General features: G+C 42.7%; 1 protein-coding gene across 6 annotated transcripts in view; it reads left to right on the forward strand.

The window, feature by feature from the left end:
• The window catches only part of CHD9 (chromodomain helicase DNA binding protein 9), a 151,790-nt gene that overhangs the window by 89,871 nt on the left and 37,906 nt on the right, over positions 1-24,013 (forward strand). For all 6 annotated transcript variants that reach the window (XM_072117699.1, XM_072117700.1, XM_072117704.1 and 3 more), the window contains 16 exons: positions 45-188; positions 538-793; positions 3,325-3,535; positions 9,748-9,943; positions 12,650-12,817; positions 12,910-13,089; positions 13,182-13,292; positions 13,862-14,058; positions 14,445-14,644; positions 15,439-15,598; positions 16,159-16,248; positions 16,592-16,695; positions 17,352-17,469; positions 17,560-17,617; positions 18,882-18,924; positions 19,435-19,654. In XM_072117699.1, coding sequence (XP_071973800.1) covers positions 45-188; positions 538-793; positions 3,325-3,535; positions 9,748-9,943; positions 12,650-12,817; positions 12,910-13,089; positions 13,182-13,292; positions 13,862-14,058; positions 14,445-14,644; positions 15,439-15,598; positions 16,159-16,248; positions 16,592-16,695; positions 17,352-17,469; positions 17,560-17,617; positions 18,882-18,924; positions 19,435-19,654 — 2,456 coding nt within the window. The remainder of the gene's footprint in view (positions 1-44; positions 189-537; positions 794-3,324; positions 3,536-9,747; positions 9,944-12,649; positions 12,818-12,909; positions 13,090-13,181; positions 13,293-13,861; positions 14,059-14,444; positions 14,645-15,438; positions 15,599-16,158; positions 16,249-16,591; positions 16,696-17,351; positions 17,470-17,559; positions 17,618-18,881; positions 18,925-19,434; positions 19,655-24,013) is intronic.

A 24,013-nucleotide genomic window follows, 5' to 3' on the forward strand; every position in this document is an offset into this window, starting at 1 on the left:
CTGTAGTAATAACCACTGCAATCCTAAACTTCTCCACACCACAGGAACACAAGGTGCTTCTTACCGGAACTCCTCTTCAAAACACAGTGGAGGAACTCTTCAGTCTGTTACATTTCCTAGAGCCTCTGCGCTTTCCTTCTGAGTCCACATTCATGCAAGAGTTTGGAGACCTAAAGACTGAGGAACAGGTACATTGACTTGCAGCTGGCCTGTGTTATCATGTGTGCTTATATTTTTGAGTACAGAACAAAATGCATACTTAAGGGGGGGGGGGGGGGGGAGTTTATAACCTTAAATTTATAAAGTGTTCATCCATGGAAGTACCTTTTTCCGTGAGTTTTGCTGCATTCTATGATCTCTACTACCGTATTTCTAATGTGATGTGTGTATGTCCTAGTCTAATGGGAGAACATTATATCATATTCAAGCAGCTATGAAGATGTAGCCAAGCACAACTTTGAAAAAGTGTACAAAACATTATTGGTTAGTGGACATTTCTTTGCTTCTATTAATTATATTCATTTCTATTTATTTCAGGTCCAAAAGCTGCAGGCTATTCTTAAGCCAATGATGTTACGAAGGCTCAAAGAAGATGTGGAGAAGAAACTGGCCCCTAAGGAAGAAACGATCATAGAAGTAGAACTGACTAACATCCAGAAGAAATATTACAGAGCCATTTTGGAAAAGAATTTTGCCTTTTTATCTAAAGGAGCTGGTCAAGCAAATGTTCCAAACCTAGTAAACACAATGATGGAGCTACGCAAGTGCTGTAACCATCCATATCTTATCAAAGGTAAGAATCACCTTGAGCCCTACATATGCTAAAACATCTAGAGGTCCCCATCCTTAAAGCGGTAGTCCCACAACGACAAGTTTCTTAAGTATACTCAGGATAACAAAATACTGCATTTCACAGATAAAATTCCAACCTGTCTCACTAAACATCACTAGGGGATTGAAATGTTAAAATTTCTTTCATGGGCAAACCCCTTTAAAGAAATTTCCATCAGTGAGTCAGTACACTTCAAATAGTTGTGGCCATCTACATACATCTACCTTAGCAGATACCACAGGCATTTAATAATTGGGAATTTGGAATATTTAATATCACCAGAGGTCCGACCTCTTTGATGTCCATTTGTGTTTGTTGTACATATGGAGAAGGTGAGACTGCAGTGCAGCAGGGTATGTTCTGCATGCACCCTGAAGCTGCTATAGATAAACTTTGCCTATGAAATGATCATTCTATGTGTAGTAAAGTACTTTGTATTTTGCATATACAGTTGTCAGGTCACTTTAGAGCAGGGATGCACAATCCGTGTCCCCCGCCCTACCGCCTGCAGCTCCTTGTGAAGCAGCGGGGCTGCTATTTATTGTGTTTTTGCCGTAGCAAATTTGCAATAAAACGTGTGTAGTGTAGTAAGCACTAGCTGTGGGCAGGAGAGGGGACTAGCTGTGTGGGCAGGAGAGGGGACTAGCTGTGTGGGCAGGAGAGGGGACTAGCTGTGTGGGCAGGAGAGGGGACTAGCTGTGTGGCCAGGAGAGGGGACTAGCTGTGTGGCCAGGAGAGGGGACTAGCTGTGTGGGCAGGAGAGGGGACTAGCTGTGTGGGCAGGAGAGGGGACTAGCTGTGTGGGCAGGAGAGGGGACTAGCTGTGTGGGCAGGAGAGGGGACTAGCTGTGTGGCCAGGAGAGGGGACTAGCTGTGTGGCCAGGAGAGGGGACTAGCTGTGTGGCCAGGAGAGGGGACTAGCTGTGTGGGCAGGAGAGGGGACTAGCTGTGTGGCCAGGAGAGGGGACTAGCTGTGTGGCCAGGAGAGGGGACTAGCTGTGTGGCCAGGAGAGGGGACTAGCTGTGTGGCCAGGAGAGGGGACTAGCTGTGTGGCCAGGAGAGGGGACTAGCTGTGTGGCCAGGAGAGGGGACTAGCTGTGTGGCCAGGAGAGGGGACTAGCTGTGTGGCCAGGAGAGGGGACTAGCTGTGTGGGCAGGAGAGGGGACTAGCTGTGTGGCCAGGAGAGGGGACTAGCTGTGTGGCCAGGAGAGGGGACTAGCTGTGTGGGCAGGAGAGGGGACTAGCTGTGTGGGCAGGAGAGGGGACTAGCTGTGTGGCCAGGAGAGGGGACTAGCTGTGTGGGCAGGAGAGGGGACTAGCTGTGTGGGCAGGAGAGGGGACTAGCTGTGTGGCCAGGAGAGGGGACTAGCTGTGTGGCCAGGAGAGGGGACTAGCTGTGTGGCCAGGAGAGGGGACTAGCTGTGTGGGCAGGAGAGGGGACTAGCTGTGGACAGAAGGGGACCAGTGGGGGATATCTGGGGGCAGAGGTGGGATAGCTGAGGACAGGGGGCTAACTGAGGGCAAGGTGGGTTAGCTGAAGACAGGGGGGCTAGCTGGGGGCAGAGGGGGGCTATCTAATGTGCAGGTGCTCTTGGAATAGAGAGGGGTACTAGCTGGGGATGGTAAAATAGTATGTTTATTCTTGTACATAGGGGGCAGTATTATAGTAGTTTTATTCTTGTACATAGGGGGAAGTATTATAGTAGTTATATAGTTTTAATAGTGCTGTTCCCTGAAGAGTATTGGTATGACAATGTGGCCCTTGGACAAAAAAGGTTTAGCTAATGTCAGGGGGCTAGCAGGGGGACTAGCTAATGTCTGGAGCACTAGCTGGGGGCTAGCTGAGGGCAGGAGAGGGGACTAGCTGGGGGTAAGGGGGGCTAGCTAATGTCAGTGGGGGCAGAGGGGGACTAGCTGAGGGCAAGAAGGGCTAGCTGAGGAAAGGGGGGCTAGCTGGAGGCAGAGGGGGGGTAGCTATTGTGCAGGGGCTAGCTTGGAACAGAGGGGGACTAGCTGGGGGTGGTATTATAGTAGTTATATTCTTGTACATAGGAGGCAGTATTATTGTAGTTATATTCTTGTACATAGGGAGCAGTATTATAGTAGTTATACTCTTTTCACCTCAGGCAGCAAAAAGGCAAGAATCGTCCCTGTGCAGCAGATAAGTATGAATATGTGGCTACAAGAGCCCCTCTGTGCAGCCAGTTATTCACAATTAACTGCTGAATGGGTTAAGAAAATTTCCATCATTATTATTGTCCTGTCTGTACTGTATTGCAGTATTCTCTGGGGTCTGTGTTACCTATTACAAATCACTAGTGGTTTCTGGGGGCAATTTTTGCTGTACTGTGGTTTTTGGCACATCTATGGTTTTAATAGTGCTGCCCTCTGAAGAGTAGCGGTATGACAATGCGGACCAAAAAAGGTTGTGCACCAATGCTTTAGAGCATGTAGATGTATGCTAAGTTTATGATGTAAATTATTTTGCAGGAGCTGAAGAAAAGATCCTTGGAGAGTTCAGAGAAACTCACAACCCAATGGCACCAGATTTCTACCTCCAGGCCATGATCCAGTCTGCTGGGAAACTGGTCCTCATTGATAAACTGCTGCCCAAAATGAAAGCTGGGGGCCACAAGGTGCTCATATTCTCCCAGATGGTGCGCTGTTTGGACATATTGGAAGACTACCTCATGCACAAAAGGTAAGTACCGTATATACTCGAGTATAAGCCGACCCGAGTATAAGCCGAGACCCCTAATTTTACCACCAAAAACTGGGAAAACCTATTGACTCGAGTATAAGCCGAGGGTGTATTGTACAGCCAGCCCCAAGTGGTATACAGCCAGCCTGCCCCCCTAATGTATACAGCCAGCCTGCCCCCCTACTGTATTCAGCCAGCCTGCCCCTCTAATGTATACATCCATCCTGCCCCCCTAATGTATACAGCCAGCCTCCCCCCTCATGTATACAGCCAGCCTGCCCCCTCATGTATACAGCTTGCCCCCTCATGTATACAACCTACCCCTCATGTATACAGCCTGCCCCCCTGTATGTTGAGCACATAAAAAAAAATAAACTTAATTCTCACCTGCCGGCGATACTCACCCCCGATCCTCGGCGGGGGCTCTCGATCCCTGGCAGCAGCTTCTGTCTTCTTTCTTCTTTTGCTGGGGGAGTCGCGTCTATGTGATCTCCCCGCCGGCGCTCACTATGATGCGGCGGTGTCGCCGCTGATGACGTCACACCGCCGCATCATAGTGAGCGCCGGCGGGGAGATCGCATGGACGCCACTCCACCGGCAAAAGAAGAAAGAAGACAGCCGGCGCCAGGGATCGAGAGCCACCGCTGAGGATTGGAAGCCGGCGCCGAGGATCGGGGGTGAGTATCGCCGGAAGGTGAGAACTAAGTTTATTTATTTAATGTCCTGAACTTTGGGAGCCGGGTATCGGGAGCCGATACACGAGTATATACGGTATATGTATTTGGCACATTCTTATCAAATGTAATGCCCTCTAGATTTGTTCTTCGTCTCATTTATTTGAAAGAGCTTTTTTTACTCAATGTAGTCCACTCTTGTAGCTATCTATAGCCTGTCTATGTACATTTCTTTTTTTTATGTGAAAGATTAAATGGTCCAGGTCCACCAGAGTAATTGTTTTTCTGAATGTGAAGCCCTCTGGCCTGGTTTTTAAAAGAACTGCTAGAATGGGCCATTGAATAGCTTTTACTGGCACTGGAACTACCCAGCGCTCACAAATGTGCAGTGGCTGTCCGAATGTACAGCAGCTCATCTCCCATTATAGGCTTGTAGAGTATAGGATGATGTTCTCGTCAATGTATTATCTAGTGTACACTTGAGGTGTGCATAATTAGGAGCAGAGGGGAGAGTGTGCAAAGAAGCGCCAGAGCCTCATTTAAAGGCAACTTTTTGATAAAAACACAAAATAAGATCCTGCCTCAGCATGTCTACAGCAATCTTAAGGTATATCTAGTTTAAAATGCTGTCATCCAAATGGTGGATTTCCTTTTAAAGGGGACCTGTTACCCTCAAAAACGGCACTAGTGCTAAAACAGACGCAGCAGTGTTACAATGCTAGCATTATCGGAAACCTCCAATAACGCTAACATACACTGCTGCTCTGTACACTAGAAACGCAGACCACTCTCAAAGCTGTTCGGCGTATTCATAAGGGTGCGGGATTGGGGGCGGTGACTGCATGACGTGCTGCAGTCATCGCTGGCATATGGATTAAGCGGGATGGTCAGGGGAAGAGGCAGCACCTCAGACCACTCCCTCATGAATACGTCGGACCGCTTTGAGAGTTTCGACTCTAGTATACAGCGCAGCAGTGTTTGTTAGCGTTATCGGAGGTTTCTGATAAGGCTAGCATTGTAACACTGCTACGTTTGTTTTAGCACTAGGAGCTACTTACTTTAGCCCAAAGTCGAAAATGGCACTTTTTTCCGTTTTGAAAAATATAAAAATTCATAAAAAGTGATCAAAAGGCCGTACAGTCCTAAAAATATAACCAGTAAAAACGTCAATAAAAGTCCCAAGAAATTACACCACCCACATTTGTAAATGTATGAAAATATTATAAAAACTTATACAAATGTGTTATCCCTGTGATAGCACCTACCCAAAGAATAATGTAGACATTGTATTTGGGGCGCAATGTGAAAGCTGTAAAATCCAATCAAAATAATAGCCTGTACCACCCTCCTGTAACTTTGTGACAAACACTAATTATTAAACAAAAAATGCATTGAAAGTGCCATGAAAACAAATGTTTTTACATAAAACTCACATCAAAGCAGAGGTTTACGCACAAAGGCATTAAAGATAAAAACATAAAATTAACAGATTTACAGTATATATACCACAAAAAACAGGACCTACAAAAAATGTACTCTCCCAAAAGTAAGAAGCTCCTATTCTGTCAAAATCCATTTTAAAATTCGTGCACACTACCACCTTCATGCAACTTTGCATCAAACAGTGATAAAATGCAAAAAATACATGAAAATTCCAAATTACTTCTAAAAAGTACAAATCCAGAATACTTGTATAAAGAAAATATACTTTACTAAATACAGTAAAATGTGAGGAGTTCATACATGTGTATTTTCACCAAAGTATGCACCAAAGAGAACGTTAAATCCACAAGGGGTGCCAAACATTTTTTGCAGAAAATTGCACATAGACAATAGAGCATGTTTATGCTCCACCTTAGTGAAGTTGCCCCCCCCCCACCTTGTTCAAATCAAACAAAATTGGTGTTAAACGTTTGTGCAGCTACATTTTTGATTGTGCTGTTATCATTTTTGATATATTCATAATTTTTTCTAGTGGTCAGCAGAGTTCATTCTTTCCAAAGTGATCAAACCAGGAAAATGTCACTAGGTTTGTTTTTTTACCAGTTCATCCTAATCCGATGTAAACACCTAAACCAGCGATGGCGAACCTTTTAGAGGCCGAGTGCCCAAACTGCAATCAAGACCCACCTATTTATCGCAAAGTGCCAACACAGAAATTTAATTTGTGATTTATACTCCCTGCTCTGTCACAGCTTTCATTCATACCAGCCCCCTGAGGACACCAATAAAGCAGAAAATAGGAGAAAGTTGGATGATCATTGTAGTTTCCCTCCAGGGTCCCATAAACAGGAAGAATTGTCAGGGCCGGAGCAGGAGCTACAATGATAATCCAGATCTGTCCACACCTTCCCACTCCTCCAGTAGTCCCAGGTAGCACTGTCACTTTAAAATAGCTCTGTGCACAGCAAGTCCTAGGCTGTCTGGGACTGCAGGAAGATTCCTGGAGTCCTCTCTGGTGATGGCCTGGGTGCCCACAGAAAGGGCTCCGAGTGCCACCCCGGCACCCGTGCTATAGGTTCGCCACCACTGACCTAAACATACCTTAAAAATGATAGCGGCACAAATGGAAATTTCTGCATCACAAACCAGCACAAAGGTTTGACATCAGTTTTGTTTGATTTTAACAAGGTGGGGGGGGGGGGGCAGGTGTATGCTCCTTGTATTAGCCGTACAATAAAGGAACCCTCCGTGTTTCATAAGAATTTGAGTAAGGACGCCATAACATAGGTATAAATAATGGAGGGACGGTGTGAAATAAAAACTTTATTCATGAGCGTGTGTGTGTGCTTTTCGTGTTACATATAACTTTATGGACATGTTCTGGGTTGAATGTTTGTTTCACTTGATTTTCGTAAACAAAAATCACGAAGGCAATCAGAGAGCAAGTGTGTTCTCAGATTGTTCTGCTTTCAAAAAACGGCACATATGAAGTACCCTCGGAGAGGTTCGGAAGCGTGGTTGAAGGATCCCGCTTTGAAAAGCCACGGTCACATGTGCCGCTAGAATTGCGTTCATAATGCAACGCTAACACACAGGGGGGTTGGCCGATTGCATATACGTGTCCATGGTAACACATACAATGGGTAACCGGACCCTGATGCCTTGTATTGTTTAAATGCAATATGCGCATATGCAATCTGTCCGAATCCTAACACCCCCCCCCCCCCCCCCCCAATTGCTATAGCGTTGCATTATGTCCTGGTGATGTGACCAACACTTGGAAATGGTAGTCCTGTACTTATAGTCCCCTAGTTTTACTAAAATACCCTCATATTTGTTATTGCTGCGTTCGTAACTCACAATCTAGAAATCTAATCCATTATTTAACCCGTTTAGTTGGCACCTTAAAAAAACTCCAACAAATTTAGTAAAAATACTGTGTTTTTGTCAGCACGGAAAACAGATAATTCCCAACCCCCCAAACATTTCAGATTCAGGTAGTATTGAGTATCGTGATACTTTTCAAAGTATTGTATCGTACTTAAAATTCTGGTATTGGTGCATACCTAGATGTCAGCTGTAGCTAATAGCTGACATCCCAGGGTAACACCCGAGGTCGTAGTGGGCTCTGATGTGGGTGTTTAACCCATTAAATGGTGTAGGCAGTGCGACCGTGGCATTTAACTCGCCTGATAGGAGGTCTGTACACCACAATCGAAAAAAGATATGTACTCCAGAATAATACTGTTGCATAGTACAACATGCAAAAAAAAACAAGCCATCAACCAGCTCCATAGCCAAAAAAGTTATGCCACTTGGAAGATGGCTCTGCAAAAATTGTATATTTTTTTTCCCACATTAGGGAAAAGACCAAAAAAGTAAAAAATCCAGTACTAACAAGAACTGATGTTAGGGGATACCAACACCAAAATGGTAACACTGGAAAAAGCATCTAGCCCCTCAAAAAAAAATGCCGTCATATGGCCCCAATAGCAAAAAAGCTAACATTTTATTGCCTACAAAAGGGGCCTATGAGGAAACTAAAATCCTGGCAGCTGCAGGTCCGTCCTTCCCGGCTGCCACATAACAGCCACATTTGGGGGGGGTCTCTGTACTCGGGAGAAATTGCATAACAAATTGTAAGATGGGTTTTCTCTTTTGGAAATGGGCTAAGTTTTAGGGCTAAATGAACGTATAACCATTCTTAATTTCACCTTCATTTTGATTTAACTACTATAAAGATCTCAAGGGGTTAACAATCTTCCTAAAAGTTGTTTCTGATAGTTTGAGGGGTGCAGATTTGAAAATGGGTTGATTATATAGGGGTGTTACATAACACAGTGTGATACACCCCCATCCCCCACCCCACCAAAAAAAAGAAAAAAATGTTACTACAGTCACAGAGCTTGGTTTATCATGCTTGATTTTGATACTGGACTTTCTTTAAGGTTCATTCACAAGCGGTATGCCCACAACGACCCCTCCTCCCCCCATAGAAAACAGCGGCCGCACACTCGCAGAGAGATAGAGCATGCTCTATCTTTTTATGGTATGTGGCGCAGATTGGTCCCACACATTGAGTGTTGCACTCTACCGCCCCCATTGCCGTCTATGAGGACATATATGCGCCCGCAAATTTGCGCCGCATGTTCGTCCTCATTAACAGCCATGTAAATGAGCCCTATGTCCAATGGGAAAAAGCAAGTTTATGCTTAAAGGGGTTTTGTGGAGAACTCTGAAGGGCAGCATTTTTGGAGACAAAGGGGGTCATTTACTAAGTGAACTTGAGTGCGTTCTGACGCTCTTCAGCGCAGCAGCGCCACCTGGTGGATGTCGGAGGAACTGCCTTAATGAATCCCGGCCGGACCCGATTCCACCGCAGAGAACGCGCCGCTGGATCGTGAATGGACCGGGTAAATCTGCCCCAAAGACTCAAAATGATAGTAACCCCTCTGGATGGTGTCCCTGACTCCAGGCAATAGACCGCTGTCACTGTAACCTGTCTGCGGTAGATAAGTTTAACAAAGTTCCCCCTTTACGTGTCTTCTTAAATAATAACATAGTGTAGATTTCCATGTATTGTTGTTTAAATGTCTAATTGTCTTTGGCACAGAAAGATCTACTCATTAAGGGATTAAAGAGATTTTCAGCCGGCAGGGATTCTCAATAATGGGGCAGATTTATCAGGCTGTCCGAATATTTCTAGTTGCCCATGGCAACCAATCACAGCTCCCCTTTAAAATATTCTTGAGCACTGGTAAAATGAAAGCTGAGCTGTGATTGGTTGCCATGAGCAACTAGAAATATTCTGACTTTCAGACACTTGATAAATCTGCCCCAATGTGCATGTTCTGTTTGGTGAAATGGGGAGAGTTAGTTTAGGTGATGATTATCTACTAGAATAGCCATCCATGCAAATGAGAACTATGGATAAACATTAGACTGCAGATTCTACGTTTTATAAACTTGGTATATAAAGTCACACGTTTGTGTCAGGTTCATTTTAAGGTTGCCTTGACAGTACATAATTGGATATCTAGATCACTTAAGCAAATAAACAATATATTCACTTTATTAACTTTCTACACTTTTCAGATATCTTTATGAACGCATTGATGGTAGAGTCCGAGGAAATCTTCGGCAAGCCGCTATTGATCGCTTCAGTAAGCCAGATTCTGATCGGTTTGTGTTCCTCCTTTGCACCCGTGCAGGAGGTCTGGGGATAAATCTGACTGCTGCTGACACCTGCATTATATTTGACAGTGACTGGAATCCCCAGAATGACCTCCAGGTTAGTAGGTGCTGAGGTTCCATGGATCTAGACTGTTCTAGAGTCCAGTGTTTGGGTGTTTCCCATAATATATATATATATATAACTGTGCCTATGTATAATACCTTCTCGACTTTACCACCTGTTCCTCGGTGTCAGATCCCCAGTAATCAAATTTCTGTATTTATATTATGTATTCTACAGTAAATACATAATAATAAATGCTATGTTGTAGTTTTTTTAATTTGTTGCTAAGTAAAGGCAAGAGTGTATCATAAACTGTGTATTTTTATGAAATGATTGTCAAAAACTGCACATGACAGTGTGCCCGCCCCGTTGGCTTCTCACCCCCACCCCCCTCCATAGCGATGTATGACGCATGACCATTCGGTGCCATGCGCCCATTACCATCTATGGGGGACATATATACGGCCTATATACGTCGACTGTATATACGGCCCCCATACGGCCATGTGGATGTAGTGTAGCCTAAGGGTATCTTCACACATGCAGAATACTTGCAAATTTTCAGTAAAGATTATCAATGCATTGCGGGGTTTTTTATAGGCTTGTGAAAATATTCATTAAATCTTCATCAAATCTACATTATGATAAAGATTTTTGCTTGAAATTACATTGCATATATACGAGTTGATTTCAAAAACACACGGTACATGACACAAATCTGCATTAAAAACACACATGCGTATTTAAAGGACATCTACCATCAGTTTTACTGTTATATATATTATTTTTTGCTCCTAAAGAGACGCAAGGTCTAATTTTCAGGGGTTTCTTATTTTTCCATGAACAAGAAATTACTGTAACAATTATTAATATACTGTAGTAATGCCATCACATACATCAACATCTGAATTGCGCAAAGAATTTCTTGTGACTCTATTTTCATGTACAACAATCTATGGTACATTTAACAATTCTGGTGTTTTTGAACAAAAAGCATTTTTGATTAAAAACCATCATGTCAGCAACTTCTCTTGCATTCTTATAACTCTACAAACTCTGAATTTCATGTGGCTACATTTCTATGGAAATCTCTGGCCCTTATCTCTCATTTTCCTTCTATGAGGACTTCTTGTCCAGGTTGCTGATCGCAGCGCTGATCGCAGTCAGTGACTTTATCCCATGAATTCTTAACCTATGTCACAACCTCTGCATCTAAGTATTTAAATCATTTACTAATACTGCTGTAATCTGCAGCAATGACTGCTGTTAGGTCTTATTTTCGGGGGAGGCCTTATATTTCTTAGCTTGAAAAAAAAAAATTGTACTAGGTCTTATTTTCGGGTAGTAGACATGTCCTACTAAGAAGTTCCCGAGGAACAATGTTCTTCAGGAATTCTTTAATTATAACTCTATACATCGCGATTCCAGGAATGTAGAGTTATAAAAAATATGCTAATTAATCTGGGGTGTTGCATCACCAGAGCTCGTTTTTTAAATTTATTTACTCCCCCGTATTGATGCATCTTGGATCTTAATACAACTGGAATGTGGTCCAGAACAGGGGGAGTTAAGATTATTCACTGTGAGGCGCTCTGGTGACGTAACGAGCACCTCAGACTAATTAGCGTTATTTTTATAACTCTACTTTTCTGCAATCGCGTTGTATAGAGTTATGATAAAAGAATATACTGAAATGAATATTGTTCCTCAGCAAAACTGATGGTAGGTGTACTTTAATGCAGATTTAGGAAGATCGCAAACAAGGGAAACAACAGCGCTCATAGGGTGATAACGTTGATTCAGGGTATCAGACGTGGTTAGACAGTCGCTTACCTGGTTTAGTTGTGCTTAAACATAAGGCACAACTCTCGTATTGGCATATAGGGTCTTAATTGGGGTCGAGGTGCAGCCAGCGTAATTGGGGTATCCAGACACGAGGTGCTAGTTCGGCTGGAGTAATAGAGTCGGTATAGAGAGGCCAAGAGCAGAAGGCGCACGACAAGACAGGATAATGGTTCCAAATAGGTTTTCCTTTTTATTAAATCGTCAAGGGTACACAGAGGATACACAACGCGGTTCGGGGAACTATGGTCCCCTTTTTCAAGTGGATAAAAAAATCAGTCACTGGAGAGATGCATGGGCAGATTTACATACTGGTTTTTCCAATGATAATCCTCATAATTTGCAGATAGCCAAAGTCTATCCGAACACACAAAAAGGATATTGTTATACCAAAAAAATGCATGTAAATTTGCATATGTGCATATTTCGTGTTGCTTTGTGTTCTGTACTATTATGCTATGCAGCTTTTACCCAGCAAAAGAAACTAGACATTTCTAATGTGGTTATGTGCTGAGTTTATGCTGCAGAATTGAGGGTAATTTTAAACATTGTTTTGCAAAGGTTGCAGTGTGCACTTGAATTCACTGCAAATAAGTGAATGATGTGGATCATAAATCCCTCATTAAACGCGCCGCAGATTTTTCAGCTATGTTTGTATGGGATTTGGTTCACTGCGGTGCTACTACATTACGCTGTAGATTTTATTCACTGAAAGCTAACAAGACAAATCTATACATAGTATGCATTATGTGCCTGTGGCCATTATCCTAAAGGGTAATGTGGTTGGAGAGATTGTGTTATGTGTTTTGTGCTTACAGCATAATTCTGTGGCACCTTTTATACATGTCCTCTTTTCCTAAACCATGACTGACTTCATAGTTTTTATAACAATGATTTAATTTATGGCCTCCTCCTTAGGCTCAGGCCCGATGTCATAGAATTGGTCAGAACAAAGCTGTGAAGGTTTATCGATTAATAACAAGAAACTCCTATGAGCGAGAGATGTTTGATCGGGCCAGCCTTAAGTTGGGTTTAGACAAAGCTGTTCTACAAAGTATGAGTGGAAGAGAAAACAACGTTGGAGGGGTGAGCAATGCTTTCTGTATCAACCGCTACTAAAATATTTAAATTATTAATTGTATGCATGACTTTTATTACTGTGAATATTGTGTGGCTAGATTCAGCAACTCTCTAAGAAAGAGATAGAAGACCTTCTCAGGCGAGGTGCATATGGAGCAATCATGGATGAGGAGGACGAAGGCTCAAAATTTTGTGAGGAAGATATTGACCAAATCCTTCAGAGGAGGACAAAGACCATTACCATAGAGTCTGAAGGAAGAGGATCAACATTTGCTAAGGTATTTATTATATGTAGTATGTATTAGATAGGCATCAAACTGACCATAAAATATCGGAGAGATTAATATCTGCTTTGGCTTCCTTCTATAAGGCTAGTTTTGTGGCTTCTGGTAACAGAACAGACATCTCTTTGGATGACCCGAACTTCTGGCAGAAATGGGCCAAAAAGGCAGAAATTGACATAGATTCAGTGAGCGGCAGAGTAAGTACAATCTTGTTTTATGACATGAGCTTGCCAAGCAGATCCCATAAATCATACAAAAGGCCCACAGAATTGGCATGAAGTAAATTACCGGTAAACAGCTGCACAGATATGATTTACCATTTTGTCAGTACATGAACATGTATGGGGTATACAATTATGAGAAAATGAAAGTTCTCACACATAGGGGGAGGTTTATCATTAGTCCTATGTAGCTTCTTGGTGTATAATTGTTGCAAATTTTTGTGCAAACATTGTTTTTCCAGGGTTTTTTTTAGCAAGAAAAAAATGCGAGTCTAAAGAGTGTGCAACACCGCATTTATCAACTGAGAATTTTTCAAAATAAAGCAAATTTAATCACAAAACTACACCACATAGAATGTGGTATATGTGGGTCCATTTCTACTACGGGGGAGGGGGGGGGGGGATTTATCTCAAACTTGCTCAATTTCAAACACATAGACAAGTGCTCAACATTCTACCTAATGATAAATTTCCCCCATAAATTCTATGGGTTAAAAATAAAATAAATAAATTAAGCGCTACACTTATGCTATGTCCACTTGCAGAACAGCCTGGTCATTGACACACCAAGGATTCGCAAGCAAACCCGTCCCTTTAGTGCTACCAAGGATGAACTTGCAGAACTTTCTGAAGCTGAGAGTGAAGGAGATGATAAACCCAAGCTGCGAAGACCTTATGATCGCTTAAATGGATATGGCAGGACTGAATGCTTCAGAGTCGAGAAGAATCTGTTAGTTTACGGGTATGAAATTCTTGAAAATATTTATAATTCTTAGAATTTGCATCTATGCAAAGAAGCCACCAAGGAGATTCTCAGCATAGTACTACTTACTTAATGCCTTTATAGTTCAACTCAAGTGTCAGCACCTTGGACAGTTGTGATGGCAAAAAGCAGATAATGATCTCTTGTTTGACACAATTGTCATGAATGGAATTAAGAGTAACACAAGCAATTAGTTGTTTAAAGTAAGCAACAACCAAAGGATTGTTAGAACAGATTAGATTGGAACAGCGGACATGTTGGGGTGTGCGGTGCCCATCATAAGTAGTACATTGCACTGCAGCCAGTGGATGGAGTGGAGCTACAGAATGAAAAGAACTTAGACTTTTGTTTTTCGTCCATTCTAGGTGGGGAAGGTGGAGAGACATTTTATCACATGGCCGTTTCAAGAGACAGCTCAATGAGCAGGATGTGGAAATTATCTGCCGCGCGTTGCTGGCGTACTGCCTGGTGCACTATAGAGGAGATGAGAAGATCAAGAGCTTCGTCTGGGACCTCATCACGCCAACTGAAGATGGGAGGACACGGGAGTTGCAAAACCATCTTGGTATGCTGTTGCATTTGATGTGCTATTCTGGTGCTTTGATGTTGAAACAAGGAGTTTCCTGAATTTAATCATGTTTATATTAAGTCACAGGTTATCCATGCAAATCTATGGTAAATTGTTGGAGTAGTGGTGGATGGTTGGTCAAAATTTTCCTGGAAGTTGGAAATATGTATTTATGAAGAATGTAAACATCTATCATTATTACAAAACCTGTGTTTTCAAGGCACTTTTTAAAGGAAATAGAGATTTTTCCACATTGGTTTATGTATTTGAAGATATATGTCCTAATTCTATATACAATTATGAAAAACTAATAATTTGCATGTGACTGGAATGGCAATGGTTGCCAAGTTCTCCAGAGAAAGTCTTAAAATATGTGTTCAGAAATAGAATTTACCATGATTTCAAGGTACGTGTAAAAAATACTATAGCTATTAGAACCAGACAGGCTTCTGTCATGTAAACAGTATCCCTCATATGGGAAATTGTAATGGCATGTGTGTGCCAAGTCAGTCTGTGTATGTAGATCTGGATTGACCTGCACACAAAAGGCAATTTATAGTGTTTGTGAACTCAGTAGATGGGATTTTTATAGAGGATCTTCTATTTTGCAAATCTTTATGTATTTTGTAGTGACTCTGATTCCACTCTTGGACTTCATTCCCTATACAACAGCCTTCAGATCTGAATATGCCTAGTTTACTCTCTTATCATGACAATAAACTATTAGAATCTATTAAAAGTAGAGGTGAGGATAAAGGGGTATACTTATAACAAGGGATTGTCTATCCTAGGTTTATCTGCTCCAGTACCACGAGGTAGGAAGGGGAAGAAGGTAAAGACTCAAGCTAGCACTTTTGACATCCATAAAGCTGAATGGTTGCGAAAATATAACCCAGAACATCTTCTTCAAGACGATGGGTATAAAAAGCACTTAAAGCACCACTGCAACAAGTAAGATAATGCTTCATATTATGATTTTGCCCTAAGCTTTATTTGTGTAATTATAATTTGTATAATTTGGAATTACCGATCGCCCAGAATGCAAGTTAGATTCTCTCCCGATGGAAGAAAACCTTCTTTCTTGTACCACCTGTCGGTACCTACACTGTAAGCCAACATCTAGCATATTAAAGATCCCTTTGGATCCCATAGATATGGCTGATATTTCTATCTGTAGGCAGCACCTCATCAGAATGGAGCAGGGTCTAGGTTGGCATAACTTTATATTTGTGCAGACCTAATGCCTTCCAAAGCAGTTAGGCTACATTCACACTACAGTATACACTTCTATGGGCTCACGGCGCTCTATGGGAGCGGTACGGTGCAGCACACGTGTGGCACCGTACCCCGGGAAAAGATAGGACATGCGCTCACCTCCTCCTCCTCACCCCGCGCTGCCGTGTGCCCGCCGTGCTACGGTGCAGCGGGCTCACGGCAGTGTGAATGTAGCCTTACTCTGAATGATGTCTATAAATGTCTTGTACGGTCTAACATGTGCCTTCTTCTTAAAGGGTATTACTCAGAGTTAGAATGTTGTACTATCTCAAGCAAGAGGTGATTGGGACCCATAGCAAAAGTGTTCTTGAAGGAGTGGATGCCAGGTGAATATTTTGTTCTTTAGTGAATCTGATATGTATTATTTTTTTTTTTGTTCGACAACATACAAAAACCTATCAAGTTCACCAGCGCCCCTTCCTATGTCATTGCCCGGCCCCACCTCTCCAGTTTTCTCTTGTAAAACATGGGGCACATTATTTTCCCTATTAATAACACATAATAGTAACTCTCACTTTTTACCTCACATTAAGACACATAAGGATATATTTTGGTACAGCAGATCACTGTTCCACTATTAATATGTTCTACCACAACTCTACTTCCACCTCGCTGCAGAGCTTAATGTACATATTGTCAAATCCAACTGCCTTATTTCGTTGCCTTTAGTGAAATTGATTTATGGATTCCTGAGCCTGATCACTCCGAATTACCAGTGGACTGGTGGGACGCAGATGCAGACAAGTCACTTCTCATTGGTGTATACAAGCATGGTGAGTAAAGAAGATGCCCAATTTTACCACCATGCCTTTATGAATCTAGGTGGGCAGGGGGAGAAGTCACTTCAATTCATTACAGTCTTTTCTCATATGTTGGTGATGCGTCACACAACTATGGAATTGACCAAAATCTTAAAGGAAATCTACCATTTCAAAATGGTCATTCTGACCCAAACATACCTATACTTAGGGTAGATTAGCTGATGCTGGAGGTGGTTTTGATATTGCACCGAATTCCTTCGTTTCGTCCAAAAATAGATTTATACATTAGCCAAATGAGCTCATTTGTCGCTCCTGGGCCCCTGACACAGTTTGGTCACTTCCATAACAATTCCCGCACCATCGCCAAACTCTCGAGACGAATGGCGCATGCACACTGTATCGATTTTTGGACGAAACTAAGGATTTCTGTGCCATATCAACACCACGTCCAGCATCTGCTAATCTACCCCTAAGTACAGGTGTGTTTGGGCCAGAATGACCATATTGAAATGGTAGATTTCCTTTAACACCTTTACCAAAAGTCTTATTACCAAGTTACTTGTCTCGTGTTGTTAGGTAAATATTAATAGATCATAATGGTTAATCTGACAATTGCAGAATATAATTCTTTCATTTTTTTTATATTATCACCATCTTTTTTTCTTTAGGGTATGAAAAGTACAACACAATCAGGGCAGACCCCGCTCTTTGTTTTCTTGAGCGAGCTGGAAAGCCAGATGAAAAAGCTGTAGCTGCAGAACAGAGAGCAAATGACTACATGGATGGGTAGGTTATAGGATCTGCATTGGATACTGAGGTCCATATTTTACTGAAAAACTTTGTAATAATAATATTCAATTATGTTATTTACAACAGGGATGTTGAAGATCCTGAGTACAAGCCAGCCCCTGCACTATTTAAGGAAGATATGGAAGTAAGAAATGAATTTATGATGATTAACCGTGCAAAACCTGTGCATAGAGTACACGTATAGATGTCATGGCAGGGGACACAATTCAAGCAGCTATATCGTCTGAGCAGTGGCACCTAGAAACACAATTCTGTTGACATTTTTAAGAGGAGATTCTCCCTTTGATCACAATCGGATTGTTTCAATCAATTTTTAATTCACGGCTACTACTCCTGAATGTACATTACCAGTGGATATCTCTTGTTCTGTAGCACCTAGAGAGTTTCCTCTTTAAAATGATATGAAAACTGTTTTGCTAAGTGCCATGATACAAGACATGTACTGTATATACTCGTATAAGTCAACCAGGGTGTAAGCCAAGGCACCTAATTGTGCCACAAATAACTGGGAAAACGTATTAACTGGAGTTTAAGCCTAGGGTGGGAAATGCATTGGTCGCAACCTCCACGAGTAATGAAATGCCAAGCAGCCTCCCCAAGTAATGCAATTCCCTTCAATGCCCCTAATGATGAAATGCCCTGCAACCAGCTCCCCCAACTCATGAAATGCCCTGCAACCAGCTCCTCCAACTCATGAAATGCCCTGCAACCACCTCCCCCAACTCATGAAATGCCCTGCAACCCCCACCCACGAACTCATGAAATTCCCTACTTCCAGTCCCCCTACTGATGAAATGCCTGCAGCCAGCCTCACCTACTGATGAAATGTCCTGCTGCCAGCCCCTCCACTGATGAAATGCCCTGCAGGCCCTCGGAGTGTAAAGTAATAAACATACTCTGACATACTCTTCATCCGGTGCTCGCCGATACTCTGCCTTCTTCTCTTTGCACATCTAGGTGTCTCTGTCCGCTCTGTTACATGCAAACTATGATGTCATTAGTGGCGACACCGCCGCATCATATTGTGAGCCAGTGTGCAGAGTGCCTGGATGCACCTCTGGCCGATTTGCTACACATGACACCATACATCTCTTACATATTTCGCAAACATTTTGTTTTCTATTTTAACCCTTACTTAAAAAGAAGAAACTATTTATTAATATAAAAATTATTCTTTATTAAAAAATGTAATTAATAAAATCAAGTCACATCAACTCATATCAACTCCTTTTGCCTTGAAAAAAAATGTTATGATATGTAAGAGCGACATAAAGAAGCTGTAATAGGAAACCGACTATTTAAGTATTATATAAAAACACAGATCATTATTATTAAATCTGATTTTCAGCTTCATTCAATGTTATCTTCATTGTCTTTCCTTCCTACAGGATGATGCATCCTCTCCTGGTGACCTGGTGATAGCAGATGGAGGTAAGGAAATTTAAGTGAAGGTGATGAAAATAGCCTTCCTGGAGATAAAGCTTCCCTCTGGTTAGTCTTTTAAAAATGTATTGTTTTGATATAGATTTGCTAGCAATGGAGAACAGTCATAAGAAAAGCCCCCTGGTAAATTGCAAAATGTCCTTGAGAAAGATATCCTTCTTCACAACAATTATAACTATTCATGCTACTCCATTATACATTATAGAAATTTACCTTCTCAAAATATATGGAGTAGTTTACCTATTTGGCCTCGTTCCCTGTTTACTGTAGTAAAGTGTCAAATGTTGGAGGGGATGAGGCCAAATAGGTACACTACTCCATATATTTTGGGAATGCCCTAAGCTTACATCATTCTGGCCCTGCATAAGTAATCTAGTTCCAAAGGTTCCCATGTGTTCTGAAACTTGAAATATACCTTTTAAGACTAGGACTAGATGTAATAACTGGGTATATCTAATTGCTATTCTATCACTAATGTGTCCTGATTTGTTTCTATAGATGGTCAGGGATCCGAAGGAGACAAAGGTTACTGGCCTACACAGTCAGCACTCACCACTCGTCTTCGGCGACTAATAACAACATTCCAACGCACTTCCAAGTTTCGTCAGGTTCAACAAATCCCGCCCATGTTTCCTGTTCATCCAACTGTGACACAAACGCTGTATGAGGATGTATCTCTGAATCCAAAAGTAGCTGCAAAAATCGAAAGACAACAAAGGTTGGTGGAGGATCAAAGTGATGGCACATATGATGTCCACAGTTCGGCTATTACATGAGGATGTAACTCCTCCCCACAATGATGATGATCCCACAGTCGTGCAGTCAAACAGATATTACCTGCAACTAATGCAATGGGTTGTTGTGGCCTTGCCTGCTACGGATCACCGCACTCTGGCCCCTATGTGCATCTTCACTCTCATACTTTTCCTTTTTTGATATTTTGAACTAAATTTATGAAAAAGGGAGGTCATTTTTTTGTACTAACTTATCTTGTCTTATGTTCCAAAGTCTATTTAAAGAAAATTTATCATCAAAATCAAGCATGATAAACCAGGGGCACTTACTCATAGATCCAGGCACTGTTACTGTGGTAATCTTCTTATATTTGTTATCCATGGCCTCCTTTCTTGTAAAATAAATGTAAAAATGTATGCTAATGAGTCTGAGGGGCTCTGGTGGGTGTGTCTTGTCACCGGTTGTTACAGTGAGCAGAGAAGGTCTCCACTCATGCTGTGCTTCCTGTTGCTGCTAAGATTATCCTGCTGATAAATTGGGAAACACCCACCGGAGTCCCTCAGGTCATTTGCATAATTGTAAACGTTTATTTTATGGTTCAATAAACTTTATTGAAGGTGAGCGAGAAGCCTACAAGTCAGGCACATGTTCGGGTCGCAGCCCCATATTTAGCTATGACAAGGAATCATAATCAAGTAGGACTCAAGCTCAACCAAGCAAATATAAACGTATCTAACATTAACTAAACATCTAGAAGTGGAAAAATAAGGGGGGTAGGGAAAGAAGGGGGGGGGGGGGGAAGGGGGAGACAAGGAATCAATCACTACACATCAAGGTTAGGGGGTACCCCCTGTTGCTGAAACAGCGGTGCCCACGATTACGACGTCTATATCCAAGAGGTTAGAGCAGGTGAGTTCCTGAACGTGTCCCATCTGTACCAGCTTTTATGGAAAACATCATATTGATTGTTATCTAATGCTCTCAGTTCCTCCATTCGTCTCAGTCTGTCCATCTCCTCCACCCACAATAGTCTGGTAGGTGGAGAAGTGGATTTCCACAATCTAGGGATTACCTGTCTCATTGCCACTATGCAGTGTCGCAGGAGGCCTTTTTTGATGTCTCTAAGCCGCCCTGGGAGCATTGATAACAGAGCAATATCAGGAGAAATGCTCCCTGTGGAGCCGTATAGCTGCTTGTAGAGATCCCAAATGGCGTTCCACACTGCTGCCACCACTCCACAGTCCCACCACACGTGAAGCATGGTGCCCCTGTCCTTGTGACAACGCCAGCAAATAGGAGAAACTGAAGGGAACATGCTATGTAGGCGAGTGGGGGTTCTATACCATCTAGTAAGGATTTTAAAATTAGTCTCCTGGATTTTGTTGGACACCGACATCTTATGGGTTAGAAGGAGGGACTTTTCCCATTGTTCTTTGGTGAAGGTTTTACCCAACTCCGTTTCCCATGCCTTCATATATGGCAGTGGTAGGTCCTCCCCCCCGCAACCCGACAACATCCCATAGACTAGAGACACTCCATGAGGAGTCAGTTTGGCCGAACTGCAGATGGACTCAAAAGCCGTAAGTGTGGAGGTCAAGGTTCCCCCGGGAGTCAGAGCTTGAATAGCACTACGTAGTTGAAGATAATGTAGCCATACCCCAGGATAAGGTCTCCTATCCCCCAAGATGTCGTTTAGAGAGCGTATCCCTGTTGTGGATATTATCTCCCCCAGAGTCTTATGACGACCATTGTCATTTAGTAAAATAGGGCATCTATTTAAGGTTTCCGGCATTCCGGGAAGACCCATGACCGGGGACAGAGGACCGGGGACATTAATAAGTTTGACCCTGATGGCGAATTTGCCCCAGACTTTCAAGATGTGCAACATTAGTGGTGAGATGTTGTAGGAATCCCAATCACTCTTAGGGGGGAGCCAGAACAGATCTGGGAGATGGCCATTATTCAGTAGGGAACATTCCAGGTCTACCCATAGCTTCCCGCTGTTTCGACTTGTCAGATCTAATACCACTTTACTTATGACCGCTCTATGGTAGCGTGAGAAATCTGGAAGACCTGCCCCCCCTAATTCTTTGTGTCTTGTTAAGATGCTATGTTTTATCCGTGGGGGGGAGTTTTTCCAAACAAATTTAGTAGCTAGTTTCCTGAGTCGATCTAGAAAAGCGGCGCTTAGATCTAAGGGAACCGTCTGAAAAATGTAGAGGATCTTAGGCAGGGAGTCCATCTTAAGCGTATTCATCCTACCAAACCAAGAAAGGGAGAGGGAACTCCACGATTTGAGATCGGTTTCTATGTTCCTAAGCAGGGGCGCATAGTTCAAAGCGTAGATTTGGTTAGGATCTGATGGGATGTACACTCCAAGATATTTAATATGCCCATTTGCCCATTTAAAGGGAAGGGAGGAGGTCAGGGAGGAGACCAGATGATTCGGGATATTAATGTTCAAGATCTCAGATTTTTGGACATTAACCTTAAAATTGCTTACTCTACTGTATGCCTCAAACTCCTTCATAATATTAGGTAGACTTACTACTGGATCCGAGACATAAATGAGTAAGTCATCAGCAAACAGTGAGAGTTTATAAGGTTTTCCTTTGACCTCTAGACCTCTAATGGATGGGTTATCACGAAGTGCACAAGCCAAAGATTCCATCACCAGGATATAAAGAAGTGGGGACAATGGACACCCCTGTCTCGTGCCATTACGAATGGGAAAGGGGGAGGATACCGACCCGTTAACCCTGACACACGCGGACGGATTTGTATAGAGGGCCATAATTCTGTTCCTTGTCTTTGCTCCCAAACCCAACCTCGTGAGAGTGGCCCCCAGGAACCCCCAATGTACCCTATCAAAAGCTTTTTCAGCGTCCACCGTAAGCAGACACAAAGGGGTCCCCGAGCGCCGAGCCCACGAGATCAGGGTAAGCGTTTTTAGGGTATTGTCCCTTGCCTCACGACCCGGAACAAAGCCCACCTGTTCAGGGTGAATTAAGTTTGGAATAAATGGGGAGATGCGTAAAGCTAAAATCTTGGAGTATATTTTGAGATCGATATTAATCAAGGAAATGGGCCTATAGTTTCCGCAGTGGTTGGGGTCCTTACCCGGTTTAGGGATAACCGAGATGTGGGCTCTAAGGGATTGTGGGTCAAAGGGACTGTCTATGTCTATAGAGTTGAAGAAATCCGTCAGAGGTGTAGCTAGGGCTTCCCCGAAGACTCTATAAAATCTGGGTGTGAAGCCATCTGGCCCAGGGCTCTTGCCCATTTTCAGTTCCTTTATTACCTGCAGAATTTCTTCTGAGGTGAAGTCGTTATCAATTGTAGAGGCTTCCTTTGGGGAGTGAGATTCCAGATAACCTGAGATCTCCTCCATGAAGCGTACAGGATCAGTAGCAGGAACATCCAGATTATATAGAGCGGAGTAGAAGTTACTAAATTCCCAAAGAATCTCATTCGGTGAGTTAACTAAGGTGCCCTGAGGTGAGTATATGGACATAACTGGTGCCTGAGGGGTCCTAGGATGTAGGGTTTTGGCTAGCAATTTCCCGCATTTATCCCCATATTCGAAGTAATCTTTTCTCACCTTATCTCTAAAACATAGGCTCTTTTGATCTAATATTTGGAGGATCTTGTGTCTAATAGTTGAGATTTCCGTCTTCAAAAGATCAGTTGGGGAAGATTTATTAGCGGTTTCTTTAGAACCCAATTCTGAGAATAAGGAGCTCAGTTTTGCAGAATTTTCCTTTTTAAGTCGCGCCCCATGTGCCATAAACACCCCTCGAATGGATCCCTTCAAAATCTCCCATCTAACTGGCATTGTAAGATGTTGAGCCTGACTTGAGGATATAAAGTCCGTGATTACACCCCGGACTTCAGCTTCACATAGGGCATCATTTAGCAGGTTGTCATTTAATCTCCAGGAGAATTCCTTTGTGCGTTTGCCCAGATGGCCTAGCCACCCGTACACAGAGGCATGATCTGACCAAAGGGTGGAATCGATAGAACTCTTAGGGCCCCGATCTAACAGTTGGTGTGATACGAAGAGGTAATCTAGGCGGCCATAGCTGTTATGTGCTTGAGAGTGATGGCTATAATCTCTGACTCCCGGGTGAAGCACCCTCCACATATCTACTAATTTAAGGTTTAATAATGAGCGTCTCAGCCTACGTAGTGCCAGGTGGGAAAGTGAGGACCTACCTGTGGATGAGTCCAGTGCAGGATCAAGAGGGACGTTGAAATCGCCTCCTAGAATCAATGCAGATCCTTCAGCAAAGACAGCCAATTTTTTCAGAACCCCCAAGCCAAAAGACACCTGGCCCTGGTT

The sequence above is a fragment of the Engystomops pustulosus genome, chromosome 7 (genome assembly GCF_040894005.1).
Source record: "Engystomops pustulosus chromosome 7, aEngPut4.maternal, whole genome shotgun sequence".
In the NCBI taxonomy this organism is placed as follows: domain Eukaryota; kingdom Metazoa; phylum Chordata; class Amphibia; order Anura; family Leptodactylidae; genus Engystomops; species Engystomops pustulosus.